This window comes from Podarcis raffonei, chromosome 10 (assembly GCF_027172205.1).
Source record: "Podarcis raffonei isolate rPodRaf1 chromosome 10, rPodRaf1.pri, whole genome shotgun sequence".
NCBI classification, from domain to species: Eukaryota; Metazoa; Chordata; class Lepidosauria; order Squamata; family Lacertidae; genus Podarcis; species Podarcis raffonei.
The window spans coordinates 35,194,403-35,210,580 of record NC_070611.1 but is presented as its reverse complement, the minus strand read 5'-3'; the positions used below and the strand labels follow the sequence as shown (position 1 = coordinate 35,210,580).

The following is a 16,178-nucleotide window of genomic DNA, read 5'->3' as shown; positions in this document are numbered from 1 at the left end:
TTGTTATACAGACAGCCATAAAACCCACCACAGGGCTATGAAACTGAACACAGGTGACATTAGAAGGAAAATCCATTTCCCTTTGCCTCAATGGCAAACATAGCAGTCTTATGTTACAAACATATACCCTCTTACCTGGAAGTAAGTCCCATTGAACTCAATGGTTCTTACTTCTGAGTAGATATGTATAGGATTGCACTGTTATTCAATCTTCTGCCAAGTATGACATACTGAGAAGCCGAAGTCAGCCAATAAAATGTCCTAACACCATCAACACAAACTAAATGGGATAGATTTTGCTGTTCAGACATCCATGAAGGCAACCAGGCTTCAGTAGTAACTGCATTTCTTCATAGCTTTGCAAACAGCAAATGGAACATATAGAAACAAGACAAGAAGAAACCATTCAAGGCCAACCTCCTTCTCAGCAGAAGGATATTCCGAAAATATCCACTGGTGAACACCTTACTTTTGCCACACAATGTCTCCTCTACAGCTACCCAAAAAGGCTTTCTTTTAGCGCACGTAGAATTGGTGTTTGTGGTTTGCTTTTTGTTTTTTACAAAATGAAGATCAATTGACTTTCAACTGGTCGGTGTAATGATCTGTCAGAATCAAGGTTCTCCATTATGGAGGGAGCCTCCACAGACACAAAGGTTCTCTGCTGTAGAAGTTAACTTTCATCCCACAAAGCAGACAGGAGAATTCACACAACACTGGGGACAGGGATAAACACACACCTCTGCTGCACCTGTATTCCCTCATAGCGTAATAACAGCTGTACAGGGCACCTATTAAAAACAGGAAGTATTCTTCCTCATCAAGTTTGTAAATTAACCCAGGAAACATGAAACAAGATGTGGCTATCCAATAGCTTAATTATTCTATTTCCTTCAATTAAAGACCATTTTTTAAAAGCAAATGCAACACATTTGATCGTTCTACACATAATGCTAACAAGCATTAATTACATTGAAATGCAGTTTTCACAGTTACCATTGGAAGAGTCTGGGAAGAGCAAATTGTCACTCCCATCGCGAGGAAGAACGTATTTAAACAAGGTCAGCACAAAGTTAACAATATTGCTTACTACAGGAGACATTTGGCACAGAGTCAGGAACGGCAGGAAAGTGAATGTTTTTGACAACCAATTTGCCAGATAATTTCAAGACCCTTTGGAAGTCAGATTATCAGGTAGCAATGAAAATCAGCTGCACAGAAACAGACTGATAGCAATAAGGATACATATAAGAAAACATTTAATTTTACACAGTGTTTTGTAAAGGTTAGAGCATTCAAAAAAATATATTTGTGGAGAAAGGGGATACAAATTTTAAAAGACATTCAATTGTCAAAAGTAAGTTTTTACCTTTTTCTGATCTTCTAGCTTGTGGCTGAGCGGATTCCTTCCATGCCTGCTCATTTCTGAAGGTAAATCCATCACATCCGTTCCTTGTCCCTCAAAATGGAATTTGTACCTTGGAACAGCAAACTAATCCACAATGTATGGGCTACGGACACAGAGATGCACTGCTTTTTCCATCACACACCTTAGTGGAAATTCACCACCTCCAAGGAATGGTTTAAAAATCCAGTGACTGGGTAGAGGAAATAAATTTCACGATTCTCTCTTCGGACCTTCTGAATCAACATATCGTTCTTAAAAGACAATACATCCAAAGAGAAATGTTCATCCGCTCCTTTAAGCTCCAACTGTTATCTGTTGCTTCCTATACAAGCTTCCATTTTTTAAAGGTTACATCCTGTCTGTGAATCTGTTGAGGAGGGGGGAAAGACATTTAATTATTACTATATTTTTCTTTTTATATGTGGAAGAAGCTGGTTAACTGAGAAGCAAATTATCAGTAAAAATATAGTATACACAAAAGGTTTATTCAGTCATTTCCTCAACATATATACTGAGAAATGTCCCATCAAAGAGTCCAGTGGGTCTTATTTCCAACTAAGTGTGATTGCCCAGTCTTCCCTTTTGCCCAACACAACGTACTGAACAGCCTTTAAAGTAAATGCATTTATTGGAAGCCCCATTGGTTTCAATGCAGTTTCCAAGGATGAAACTGCAACCTTATGGCCAATCCTCAAAAAGTGTGAAATTGCAGCTTTTAACCCCTGGCTCATAACCAACAACAGAGCAACAGCACCTTGAGCAACACAAAGCTAGACTAAGCTAGACCTGTCATCTTCCATGGCAGGTAGGTGCATGAAGTTATCAGGCAGTTCAGATCTAGGCAGCTTTAAGGATGAAGGGTCTCAAGACTTGCTGGTAGAGTGACGAACACTTTGAGGTCCACCTGCAAACACCCACTCGGAGTTGTGGAGCCCTGGGAGGTGGTGAAGCACCCTACTCACCCAAAAGGGTGATGTTCACGGGAAGGCAGTACCTTCCCTTAAACACTACCTTCTTACCTTGGCAGCGCTGGCTCACAGAATTTGTTGTGTGCAGTTAGCATCACACAGCCTGCTTCCTTTCTGTAAATGTGTTGCACTAATTTAATGAATGTGGCCCAGTTCACCTAACCTTTGTGTCTTGCCTCCTTATTTCCATACGTGGTCACCATCAGTCCTTTAGTCACTGCCTTGTGAATCAGACTAGCCCAGGCTTCCTCAACCTCGGCCCTCCAGACGTTTTGAGACTACAATTCCCATCATCCCTGACCACTGGTCCTGCTAGCTAGGGATCATGGGAGATGTAGGCCAAAAACATCTGGAGCCCCTTACCACAATCAAGAAAGCTACAGAAAAAAGACAGCAACAGCATCTTAAGGAGAAAACAAGATGTGATAGCAACAGACCCATTCAAACTCATGTTTGTACTGATAAATCAGATATGTGTTCTGAAAGCAAAAATGATGCATTGGGGGCGGGGTGCAAGAAGAAGAAGAAGAAGAAGAAGAAGAAGAAGAAGAAGAAGAAGAAGAAGAAGAAAAGCAGCTGATGCTTGTTTTCAAGTATATGCTAAAATCTGTAAAATATTGATTTACTTAGTGCAATTAAAAACTAAATTCAATTTGTATTAACTTTTTTTAAAAAGAAAGTTTCTGTGATTTTAAATATTCATTTTAAGTGCATAATATTTTCAGAACAGCACTGTCTTGTGAAAAGGTAGGGGAACATAGTTGAGATGATTTTTCTTCATTCGTCCTTGGACCACGATTTTCCAGTAGGTTGGAGCTGTTGTTTTTCTTTTAATCAGGTAAAACTTTCGGTGTCAAGTTAGAATTCTGCCATATTTCTTGTAGAATTCAGGAAGACTGGGTAGGCTAATAATGGCCTGCATGCTTCAATAATAATGCAAAAATTCTTATAAAACCCCAATGTCACATTTCATGTCTGCATAGTCAAAGAAGTTTGCAAAGTTAGAAACAAAATTATAGAATGGACTGACATTAGCATTTCACCTCGGGGTCTTTTAATGCCATTGCTTTGTGAGATGTGTCTTGTGGGAGGGGCACTGTTTTTCAAGGCGGGGGAGTCCCCTATCATTTATCGTCTACCAAAAGCTGGAGTCTGTCTTGATTCATAGAGTCCCCCAGAGCCACTTATCACTGGCCCAGCAATTTGTTACTTCCACACAAAGCATTCTCTGAAATTGGCTTGGATTCTGGCTCTACCCATGTCAAAAAGTCAAATGAATATGCCCTCTATCTTCTCCCTGCCTCATTTTCAAGTAAATAGCAGCTTCCCTGTACAGATTGAGATGCCATGCACAGGACCCCAAACCTTCCGTTATTTATCATTTTATTTCAGTCTTGGAAAGGCTGCCAAGCAAGTATGTCCTTGCTTTTATCTCCTCCATCATTCAATTTGTTGGTCACCGAGCAGAAGAGAAAGAAAATATATCCAAGGTATACTCTAGACAGGTAGTCAATAACAATGTACTCTCACCCTGCTTTTCATTGCAATTTTCCTATGGGTTTATTGTGCAAGATAGGTGTGTCCAAGGCACAACAAAACCTACACCATGGACTAAGAGTAAGTGACAGTCTTGAAAACAAACAGGGATATTACTTGAAAGCTAAATTGCTGGGGACACATATGCCCTGGATGAGTTTTTCTTTTTCTTTCTTTCCTTCCTTTCTTTCTTTGATAATTAAAAATCAGAGATATAACCATTTTATAGTAAAACAAAACAAAGCATTGCACTGATTATGTAGTATTAAAGAAACATTTTGCTCAGAATTGGAGAAAAAACTCCTACCAACCATGAGCAAGACTTTTCTTGGAAAGGCAAGTTTCACATCTGAGGCTGGGACGACAGCAGCATGATGAATGCACTAGTACAGGTGTAGCAATCCACACAGGCCTTGCTCCATTCCCTCTTCAAGTGCTTCTGTTTGGCTACAATGTATTATTGCACTGTGGTAACGCAGGAGTTAGGGACACGGGTGGCACTGAGGGTAAAACCTCAGCGCCTAGGACTTGCCGATCGCATGGTCGGCGGTTCGAATCCCCGCGGCGGGGTGCGCTCCCATCGTTCGGTCCCAGCGCCTGCCAACCTAGCAGTTCGAAAACACCCCTGGGTGCAAGTAGATAAATAGGGACCGCTTACCAGCGGGAAGGTAAACGGCGTTCCGTGTGCTGCGCTGGCTCGCCAGATGCAGCTTGTCACGCTGGCCACGTGACCCGGAAGTGTCTTCGGACAGCGCTGGCTCCCGGCCTATGGAGTGAGATGAGCGCACAACCCTAGAGTCTGTCAAGATTGGCCCGTACGGGCAGGGGTACCTTTACCTTTACCTTTAATGCAGGAGTTAAGGAAGCTTTTTCAGTCCAAGGGCTGCGTTCCCTTCTGAGCAAACTTCCTTGGGTCACAAACCAGTGGTGGGCAGGGTCAGAGGCAAAAGTGGCCAGAGCAAAAATTTTACCTTTGTACAATAGGCTAGCTTATACACACACACACACACAAAACCCTCTATCCTCCATCTAAGCAAGCAAGAGACATTATCATCATAGTTCAAGGATGAATTCCAGCCAGGCAAAAACACGCAAGCAGGGTGCAAAGCTGGGCTAATGAGGGGTGTGGCCTGAGGGTCCCAACAACTAGACAGAGAGGCCCAGAGCGTCATTTGCAGCCCTTGGCCTCAGGTTCCCTCCCCCTCCCCCTGCCGGTGATAATGCCTCTTTTATTGACTGAATGGAGGGGTGTGTGTGCACCACTTTGGGCTCTGTCTGGCCACTCTGTATAGACTCAATAAAATTACTGAACTCAGGTTCATTAGTTTCAGCGGGTATCCCTGGTTGAATACAACCCATTTTAGAAGTATAAAAAGTAGACATAAGGGGTGTTTATTATATTCTCTGGTATTCATTCTATTCTCAGGTATTGTGGTGCCCTGTAATAAACGGAGCAACTCAGATACAGGAATGATCTTTGGCTTAGCTCAGCAAAGAGAAATGCTGTTTAACTCACAGCACTCTATCATCCTGACAGCAGCAGTGAGGACCATGCAGATCAGGTAAGGAATACAAGGTACGGAGAGCAAGAAAATCAGACAGGAAGTTGTACAGTAAAGCAGAGAGAAGTGTGCTGTAAGAGTACCAGTGAGAAAGGCAGGCAATAGTTTCTAGTAATAAGGTGGGAGATGGGTGCTGCAGAAAACATAATAAACAAGGCAGTGGTTATAACATAGCTCTGGTACTAAAGCTTCTCCCAATGTCCCTGAGGAGCAATCAGTAACTACGCAGCCCTTTCTTCATATTTCATTCCCCAAAACATAGTTATGCTATACATGGAGAATGAATGGCACACCATCACTTTTGGATGCTATTATTCTAATGCAAAACAAAACAAAAGGTGGGACACAAGGTCATAGCAGTTGCTATATTGCATCACATTAGAGATCCATCTGAACACAGCAAACTATATTCAGCAGAGGTAACCAAATACCCAGACTAAGATTACAAACAGGGCATGATGAACATAGCCTTCCCCACAGTTGGTTCCCAATTCTGGTAAACAGCGTTTATAAGGACACTGCATGTGCCACTAGTGGCTATGAAGGCTGACCACCATACAGTTATGTCAATTGTTTCTGGAGTTAGTGGGTCTCAGAGCACCCTAGAGAAATAAAATCTATGATGACAACAAGCCCAAACAAACATAAGCACACTTGAAGCTCATCAAAATCAATGGGTGTTAAAAGTGCACTCAAACCTGCAGTGACTTCTGACCCTTGTGCTTATCATGAATTGTTTAAGGAATAATTTGTTTGTTTTAATTTAACCTGTGTCAATTCATTTGACCAATGACTGTGAGGTTACAAAACTAGAGCGAGGGAATAAGGTCTATTTGAAGTGTTATACTTACCTTTTTTCATTTTTCAGCACAATGCAACATTGCCAATTTAACAATGAGCCACAGTGGTACACAGTATATGAGTATTAGCCCCCACACCCTAGAATAGAGACTCACACAAGAAGATGGGATTAAATGGACACAACTTTATTAGCAGTACGAAAGAATCTGCAGCATGGGACTAAACACCTGCAGGTTGGATTTTGGAAGAGAGCAAAGGAATGCAAAAAAAAAAGTTTGGACAACACCACCTTGCATAACCTAAACACTATCTTTAAAATGGAGATGTTTTCATTGCCAAAGGGGAGCTGAAGGGGAGCCTAACCCTTGCCATCCAGCAGGGCACGTCCACAAACCAAGCAAACGCCTCAAGCCACCTTGCAATGTAAGGTGGTTTGTCAGATGGCCTTCGCAAAAGGTGCCTTCAGGTACTTAACCTTAAATGCTGAAAATGCCAAGATGTGACAGATTTGCAGCCAATTAAGCCAAATTAACCACACAGCCCTGATCAGAACAGCACAGGAATAGGTGAAAAGGGCAATCCATTCGGGTTAGAGAACGGTGCTGATAATTCTTACTGTTCTTGATGGTGACTGGCTAATCCTGCATTCTGAAAAGGGTACATAGGTGGGTTGCTAACTGACACTTAAAGAAAGGAAGAGGGCCAAGTCCCTTTTAATAGGAGACAGCTGCCCTCCTCCTATTGACCATCAAAGGTATTGTTAGATAGACTGATTAAGTGAATTTGGCCACAGTGAATTAACTGTGCACTGGTACAATCCAGCCTCCTATACTTCCTTTGGACTAAAAGAAACCCCGTTGTAGGCCTGTGTTTAGAGCCCTGCCAAGAAGCTGTATATAACCCTGTTTAAGAAACCCTTTTCAAGAAACCCTGTTTACTAACTAAGGGAACCTGAATCATTACTCTAGTTTCAACAGTCACCACGTGCTGTTAAACTGAAATGCACACTGTTCAGGACGATCCTGGACTTCACTGAAGCCAACAAAAAGATCTAAACAGGCAATTGTCTATTTTAATGCTAGTCAGTATTGTGTCCATATATTGTTCTTCAGCTTTCAGAGCAGCTTTCAAATATCAAAGAGGAAACAGTCCCTGCTCTACATCCATGCTGCATTTGTTTCTATTACAATTGAGGACCTATAGAAACAGAAAGCACACAAAGGTGTTGTCAGGGAACTGCCATCTGAGGCGCAGGAGGTGAAAGGGCTCACGGAGGGTGAGAGAGACCATTCAGCTGAGGAGGGAACCAGCAGGGGGAGAAGTGGAGTTCCAAGGGAAAGTGAGTCGGAGGGAGGGCTCAGAGACACTTCAAGCGAGAACAGTGGGGAGGTTTCAGGACCTCCTATAGGGACACCCACTCCTCGCCGGAAACTGTCACGCCGAGAGTCCAGAAGACACGTTTCCGTTAAGGAGCTTTTATGCTGGAAGAAGTTCCGTAAACGCCCACTGTCCGATTCAACGAGCGACTGATGGAGCCATGCTTAAGGAGCTCCGTCACAGACAGAGGTTTGTGGACTTAGCCAAACTCTGAGGGACTAGGATTTTACGCACAAGCAGCTCACCATCCCATCACAGGTGTCTTGCACAGAAGATGCCAGAAACCAATGTACCTAAGAAAAACGGCTAAGACATAGATAAGAATGATTGCATTAATCCAACTGCCTTTTACTTAGATCTAGCCCAAGCTATCCTTTCTCCATTGCCACTAAACTCATTACGCCGTTTGATTTACTTACCTCTCAAGACAGGTACACTTTATTTCCCCGATTACTAACCTTTGGCTGCTTTACAATAGTCTTACATCGCTTTACATCTCAATTAGCTGACTATACTATATTCAGTTATGTCTTGCTGACCAACTTTACAGGTACTCTAAAAAATAGAATAGCATTTGACTTGAGAGTAAGTGCCACTAATATACTTGGGCTAAGATGAAACAATAAATAATCATAAACCATATGAACCTAGCCAGAATCAATATACTTCAGAGGGCATGTTGCTGGCAGATGCAATAGCTTGCACTGAAATCCTAACCTTACCTAAGTAGAAGTAAACACCATTGAATTCAATAGAGCATAATTCTAGGTAGTTATGCTTAGGATTGTGCTGTTAAATGTTGATATTGTTTGAACACACAGTGACACGTGACACTTCTAACAGAGTCCACCAAAGAACTTTCAAATATTAACTGTTAATTTTCTCTTTTTGAAAAAATGTTTGTATTATAGTAATCTTTAAATGTAAAAGAAAAAAATCATACACCGTTAACAACTTGAGCAAAAAACTGAACCACAAGATCTACAGTGTTTTATTTCTTCCAAAATTTCTGCCTAGTCTGTTCATCAAAATGTCTTTTAAATGCATCAGTATATTCTAGCTATGTTACAAGAGGTCAGAGAAGGTTTATAGAACAAAATCTACTGAGAAGCGGGGGGGGGGGGAGAGAGGGAGATTAGAAAGTTGTCAGATATTGCTAAAGCCTCAGAGATTGTTTTATGGATGTCTCCCAAACTAACGGCTAATAGGCCATTTTCTTTAATAGCTTTTTTAATAGTTAGGGGTCTTCTCTGCGGCTGACCAGTTGGTTTGTCAGTGCTGTTGATTTTGCTAATCTTTCTCTGGGCACCGTAATAGCAAGGTTAATGTGTTTTTCTACCCTAGTAAAGCTCAATATTATTGATGTGCTTAGGAGTCAAACATCTAAAGTTATATTTGTTTTATGGGTATTTTCTTATAAATATTTTTATCCAATATTATGCAAACTGCTCAGAGATATCATTAAGTGGCCAATACATTTTGTTAAATAAATAAAAAATAAATAACATGTTTTAACAAATAATTGAAGTGAATATTTTAAATCAGAATTTATAAGATAGTTTTAACGCATGTAAAAAAACAGGGGGGAATGGCAGAATCAACACACCCTAAAATGCTATGAACCACAAATCACTTACTGTAAGAGGTGTCTTAATGTGACCAAGGAGCTCTTTGACATGGAGGAACTTCCCCAGTCATTCAGCAAAAGAACCCAATAGATTTTATGCCCCACCAACCCTCACACTGTCTCCCCTAAGCTGGGTGAGCAAGGCACTGGGCTTTGGGAAGCGGGTGTGAGGCTCTGGCAGGGTCCTGGAGCCCTCTCACCTCCTTCCCAAAGCTTGGAAAACACTAACTAGGCTTTGGGAAGGAGGCAGGAGGACTCCAGGATCCCTTCAGAGGTCCACCCAGGTCCTTTCCAAAGCCCAGTGACTCACTCATCCAGCTTTCAAAAGGTGGTACGAGGTCTATGGGGCAGCTGCATGTTGGTGTTAGCAGTTTCACTCCTCCGATGCTACAGATGAGATTGTTGTAAATCACATGCCTGTCTGGGATGACTCTGGGAAAGGAAGAAGTCTTATCTCTTCTGCTGCAGGTACTATTACACTGTAAAGGTAAAGGGACCCCTGACCATTAGGTCCAGTCGTGACCAACTCTGGGGTTGCAGCGCTCATCTCGCTTTATTGGCCGAGGGAGCCGGCTTGTGTCCACAGACAGCTTCTGGGTCATGTGGCCGGCATGACTACAGCTTCTGGCGAACCAGAGCAGCGCACGGAAACGCCGTTTACCTTCCCGCCGGAGCAGTACCTATTTATCTACTTGCACTTTGACGTGCTTTCGAACTGCTAGGTTGGCAGGAGCAGGGACGGAGCAACGGGAGCTCACCCCGTTTCAGGGATTCAAACCGCCGACCTTCTGATCGGCAAAGTCCTAGGCTCTGTGGTTTAACCCACAGCACCACCCGTGTCCCTATTACACTGTACTTTCGCTTTTGTTTATTTCTGTTTATTCTCTCAGACCTTGAGATAACAGATGTCATTATGCCTTTGTCTGTATATATTATGTAAATAAATAGTAGATGAGATCTATTGTATCTCACTCTTCTTTCTGTATTTTGCCAGAAGATTAGTGTGCATATACCAGCTGGTATATGTCGCTGAGCGCACTGGAGAAGAGAGGAAATGCCCTTTTCAGAGCTGCACGTACCGAAGGACACTCAGAGTTTCAGGGGCTTGCAGGCACCCCCAGGGTTTTTCCAACAGTTGGGCCACCCTGGCATAAAGGAACTTGGTGAACAGAGCAGGTCCCTCTGATGAAATCGATATGCAGAAGTCACTACTTCTGCAAACATCAAACACTGGATCTAGTAGTTAAAGGTCACTGATAGCTGTTGCTGGGTTCACTTGCACTACACATTTTCTCCCCGAAAGACTACATATTCAAGTAATGGAAAACACTGCAGAGTTCAGATGAAGTTTTGCAGCACTTTAAAGACTGACAAATTCATTATAGTAAATTCTGTAGGAGTAGCCAATTTGGTGCTCTACATAAGTAGTATATTTTGCTGCAAGAGACTAATATGGCTAGCTTGGTGCAAATCGTAAAGTTCAAGCTTTCCGAATGCAAAGTATAAAATTGAAAGTCTTGTCCACACCTTTCAGGTACTGCAATCACCGGATTACAGAAGTTATTTGATGTAGTATAACCAGGCAAGGAGTGACAGGTCTTGGACTTATTATTGCTGGAAGCCTTCTCTGTGGTAAGGAGTCTGACCTGAGTACTGATGCTTAAGCTGTAAAGGCAGATCTCTTTAAAGTCTACATTATTCCTTAGCAATAAAAAGTGATAGTAGCTGGGGAAAGACCCTTTCATCTGTTCCCACTGCAAATGCTGCCCCAAGCAGCTGTTTAAAGCCACCAAATTATAAGCAAGTCCTGCAACCATCTCAGAAAACTCAATCCGAAAGTAGGAATGTACAAACCAATTGATTTTTTTGTTATTCCTGTTCGTCTCAGCAGAGGATGCTACATTCTTCAAATGGTGTTAAGCAATCAGTAGAAGGAGCTGGAAATGTACAGTGAAAGTTGACCCACCTTCCCTCCTCCAGATTTAGAATTCACATACATTCATTAGATATCAATGATCTGGACATATTTTGCTAAAATTACTTTTAATACATAGAAATATTTGTCAACCATTCTAAGTGTTGTCCTTTTGAATTCTGCCTGGAAACTAATTGACAGCCAATGCAGTCGGGCCAAGATTGATGCTACATACTCAAACCATCTTTCTCCTTGTAAATCAGGAGTAAAACTACATTCCTACTAATCAGGTCATAACAGCAACTTAAAACGCTATCTATATTTTAAAGGGAATACAGAATAAGATTATTTGGTGTAGTATGTCTAATTCCTTGGTTAAAATGCATTTGATATCGGAGGTGACATGAAAGAATGATTATAGTCTTATTATGAGTACGTAACTTTACAGCTTTAGGACTCAAGGAAATTCTTACCGGACCTTCCATTAAAAAAACATCCACACACTTTAAAAGCAGCTATGGCAACTCTGAATTTGATCAGAGCTGTGGTACAGGGGAAGAAGGATATTAACTCTTTTCAGCCAGATTTCCCAGTTGAAATTACACACACATATATACTCAAAGCTGCCATTTAGCCCTGCTGCAGGAAAAATTACAGGTACCTGAATTGTGCCCATATTCTTTCTCCAGCAGAGCTAATAGCTGCTTCAGAGATGGACACAATTTATACTGGAAAAAGAGCCAAGGGGATAAAGGGTTACAATTCTCCCCTCCATCAGCACTGCTGCTCAGATCAAAATCAAAGTGCACATACCGTGTGCAGCTGCTTTGAAGTTTAATGTAAAACAACTTCAGAGGGGATTTTAATCAGATTGCCTATGCCATGTCTCTTCTGGCCATCAGGCACATCTAAAGGCATGCTTACCAACCAGCTGAAAAAATAAACAACAGAAACCCAATTCCATATCACAGAGAACACAATATGGGGCAAGAAGAGTAAGAGACAATGGAACACGTGTCAAAACTGATGTGTCATACAAGGAATGCATTTGCTTCCTTGCTGGCATGATTTCATATTCCAGAAATGCAAAGTTCCTCCCAAATCTGATGCCTTTCCCACAGCAAATTAAAACTTGCATATATATTTTTTTTTCCAGCTCTTTACAGATGGCACACATACAACAGCTCTGTTTATATCTAGCAGCAGCATATCCAGAAAATCCTGTTGATGCCCCCATGGCTCAAGGTAAGTCCTGAAAGCAAGAGCCAGAGTTTGGTTTTACCCCTTTGAAATTTGGCCTAAATTTGCATCTATATGCAGATTAGTATATGCAAATTTTCTGGCCAGAATCTTTTAAGGGCTTAGCAATGCCCCTGCTATTACAGAGTCAGCCTACACCTGAGAAGAATGAATACAAACAATCTGCAAAAGCAGGTGGCTATGAATTTAGCAAACTTTGCCTCAAAATTTAAAGTAAAGAAGCACCATTGATACATAACTCCAACCCACTTTTTGCTCAGAAAAAAAGAGTCAAAACCTAATGGGAAGGCCTTTCAGATACTGTTGTGACATGTGTCAACTTCATTTATTATCAGTATTGTAAAAATGGGGAGGGGAAGCCTGGACAGGGTTTGCCAACAACACAAAGGCTTCGGAAGACACTAATTAAAGCAGAAGAGTAATGTGGTTAGGACTAGTCAAACAGGAATGCTGGAGGGATGAAAAGATTGTGGAACTAAAAGTAATAATTTCAGCTCTCCAAGGGCAGTTGTCATCTCTGCAAATCATTTTCACAGGATGAGTGGTAGTAGATCAAGTGTGAGAGTCTGGACAAAGATACGTCTTCGCCTTGTAAGTGTGGCTTCATGGATATATATTTGATTAATTTAATGCCACTAATTAAAATTTGCTCTTGACACTTGATAAAAAAAACAGAGTAAAGTGTGCACCAGAGAGAAATGAATAAAGAGACCCATGGTAATTATAGTGAGGGACTCCAAAAGGTCATTTTGTCCTCCATCCTGGTCCCAAAGCCCATGTTCTCTCAAGCCCTTTATTGCACTTTGATTTCAAAACCAGCTACAACAGGGATGGAAACCCTGCAGTGTCTCATCGGGCTCCCAACTCTCCTCTGCCACAACCATTATGACCAGTGGTCAGTGATAATGGAAGCTGTAACTTTTGCTGGGCCACAGGTTTCCACATCCCTGTACTACAGCAAGCAACCCACTGCTGCAACTACTGAACTAAAATAGCAAGCGCAGGGAGTTTTAAAATTGTTGAATGGCTCTGTCACTACTAGAACACATGGAATGGATTTCTAAATATTACAAGAAGGATCAGTAATACTCTCCCAGTGTTCTGCTTAGGACCATGCCTAGCAAATGTTGCCTCACCTTCTACTTCTGCTTTCAGTAAGTACTCTGCCTGAATATGCTGCCTCTTGCGAATGAAAAGGATTCTGGGCCTCTGCTCCAATTCCAGTACTTAAATCTCAGTTCACCAACTTGCAGTCATTAGAGAAATGCTGGGGGGGGGGTCCCCTCAAATTTCTGACAAATAGCTTTTTTAAAAAAAATGATTTCCTTGTGAGACACTAAGCTGAGACTAAAGCAACTTGGGTGCTTGTAACACCAATAAATAGCATTATCTGAGCAGAAGGAGCTGATTGCCTGCAATTACCATTGTTATTTCTGCCCCAAATGTTATCAGTGCTTAAGGGAAGAACAGAAGCACAGCCCTGAAGAGCATAGTTATAGGAAATTTCAGGACAAAAAACAGAGGCCAGGAGCATCACATATTTCTTCCATGTGTCATTTCCACGCCCTTTCCACTACAACCTCTTTCTTTTCAACAAATGGTTCTTAGCCTTACCAAGGGGTATATGGGGTGTCAGGGGAGAAGGAATACCTCTGGCGGGGGACAGGTCATGCTACTTCTGGGATAGTTTGTCCACCTTCAGTCCCCACCCTGCACACAGCTCTCTCTTATGGCTCCTAGAAGCTGTCAGCAAGCAACAGCGTACAACAGCAGGCACACTCCAGGAATGGCTTTGATTGGCCAGCTAAACCAGGTGTGGGTAGCCGATGGGTCTCAAACCCATCAGTGTGTTAGGGACTTTCTCTGCATGCGAAGACAGGCTCTAGAAGATTGAACATAAAAGACCAATAGTGGGTTCAACAGTGATTTCTGCATAGGCTGCCCAGACTTGCAGCCTGGGGGTGTCACTTTGGTGCTGCTAACACAGTGGTTTAGCTCCAGCCACAGAGACACACTCCATTGTCTCTGAAGACAACAATAACAATGCTTACCAATTATCTTAATAATATGCTTTGCACTAAAAGCTAATTTTAAGAGCATTTCAACTACAGATTTACTTTATTCTCTTTCTTTTGCACCCAATTTGATTATGAAATAATCTAAAGTAAGCCAATCTATGTTCCTTTCCCATCAATCATCAGAGCTTTCTTTTTCTTCCAAACAACTTAGTGTGCCTTGCAGATAGTTCCCAGATAGTCCCCAAACTAACGCTTAGCTTTACCAGTACAACTGTGTCAAGTGCCTAACTCTCTCTTAATTGGTTTTCTCCAGCCTAAGGCTTCTTAACTAGAATTCAACCACAACGCGTAAGACCCAGTAAGATGGGAGAATAGCTATTAGGGGATGTTGCTACACAGCAAAAAATAAAGAAATTATACTCTCGAGAAAATCACATGAGTGGGTCATCCACCAATATATATCAGGTATATTGGATGAAGTAATTTATTAAAACTAACTATAATAATGAAAATTACAAAACCCACATTGAGGCAATTTTTTTATTAGACCAACAAAAATGTCACAAAATAATGTGAAGCTTTCAGAGCTGTCCAGAACTGTTCACCAGGCCAATGTTTGTGGGAAGGTAAGGGGAAGGAGGGTTATTGTTTTGTTTTGTTTTGCTTTGTTTTGCTTTGCTTGCGTTTTTATTATGTATTTTGTGTTTTTATCCCAACACATTTACCGTTACATCTCATCATTACATCTGAACATGGGCAAGTGGTTTGTTTCCCCAATACAAAACATGAGTGGCAAACCTGGTTCAGATATAACATCTGGTAGTGCAGAAGCAGCTGTGAACTTTGCTTCAGGAACCTATCCATTTCCTCATTTATGCTAAGCCATGCTGTGGCTTAATGTTGCATGCAAAGTGGGTCATAATCTGCTTTATGTGAAGATATAGAAGAGCAGCATAAAAGGAGGCAAACAGGCACTTCTAGAAGGCAGCATATCTGCTAGTCCACAAGGATCCTGCTCCCCAAGATGCTTCAGCCAACCAACACCTGTCTTTGTGCCTTTGTCTCTTCAAATCTCCCAGGTGCTGTTTCAAGCAATATGCCAAGCACTCCTGTCTCAGAACCCACCCCTACAGGTGAATTGTCCATTTGGGAAACATCCCTAACCTTCACAGAACATCAGTGTTATTTTGTGTGAAGTCTCCAACTCCAGTCCAGAGTCATTTAAGGCAACAACATGGCGACAGACCCATTCACAGTTATACTTTCACTGAAAAAGGAGAACAGCTGGCCATAATAAAAGTGTTTTTCATTTTCCACTGTAACCTCTGAGATGAATTGTTTCTACTTCATAAAATCACAGTTATAAGCACTGCACAAACTTTTTGAGCTTGGCCACTTCAGTAAAAGAAAGAAAGAAAGAAAGAAAGAAAGAAAGAAAGAAAGAAAGAAAGAAAGAACCATCATCTTCTGCCTGATGCAATCAATCAGTAGATGCTATGCAGCCAATATTTTAGAACAAAAAGCAATCCTAGACTTTAGTCCATAGTATAAAGAGCCCCCAAATACATGTATTTTTTAAAACAAATCTTCAGACATTCCTAAAGAGGGCAACTGAAAGTGTTTGTATTATGGTAGCTGGAGCTCAAAGAAGCTCATGTGCATGCATAAAGTACTTCATTATGTGCATGGGATATATGTGGCCTATT

General features: G+C 41.5%; 1 protein-coding gene across 2 annotated transcripts in view; it reads right to left on the bottom strand.

The window, feature by feature from the left end:
• NAV3 (neuron navigator 3) overlaps positions 1-16,178 on the bottom strand; it is a 424,678-nt gene that overhangs the window by 321,481 nt on the left and 87,019 nt on the right. For both annotated transcript variants that reach the window (XM_053405009.1, XM_053405010.1), the window contains exon 2: positions 1,370-1,775. In XM_053405009.1, the coding sequence (XP_053260984.1) occupies positions 1,370-1,441 (72 nt within the window). In that variant the 5' untranslated portion in view covers positions 1,442-1,775. The remainder of the gene's footprint in view (positions 1-1,369; positions 1,776-16,178) is intronic.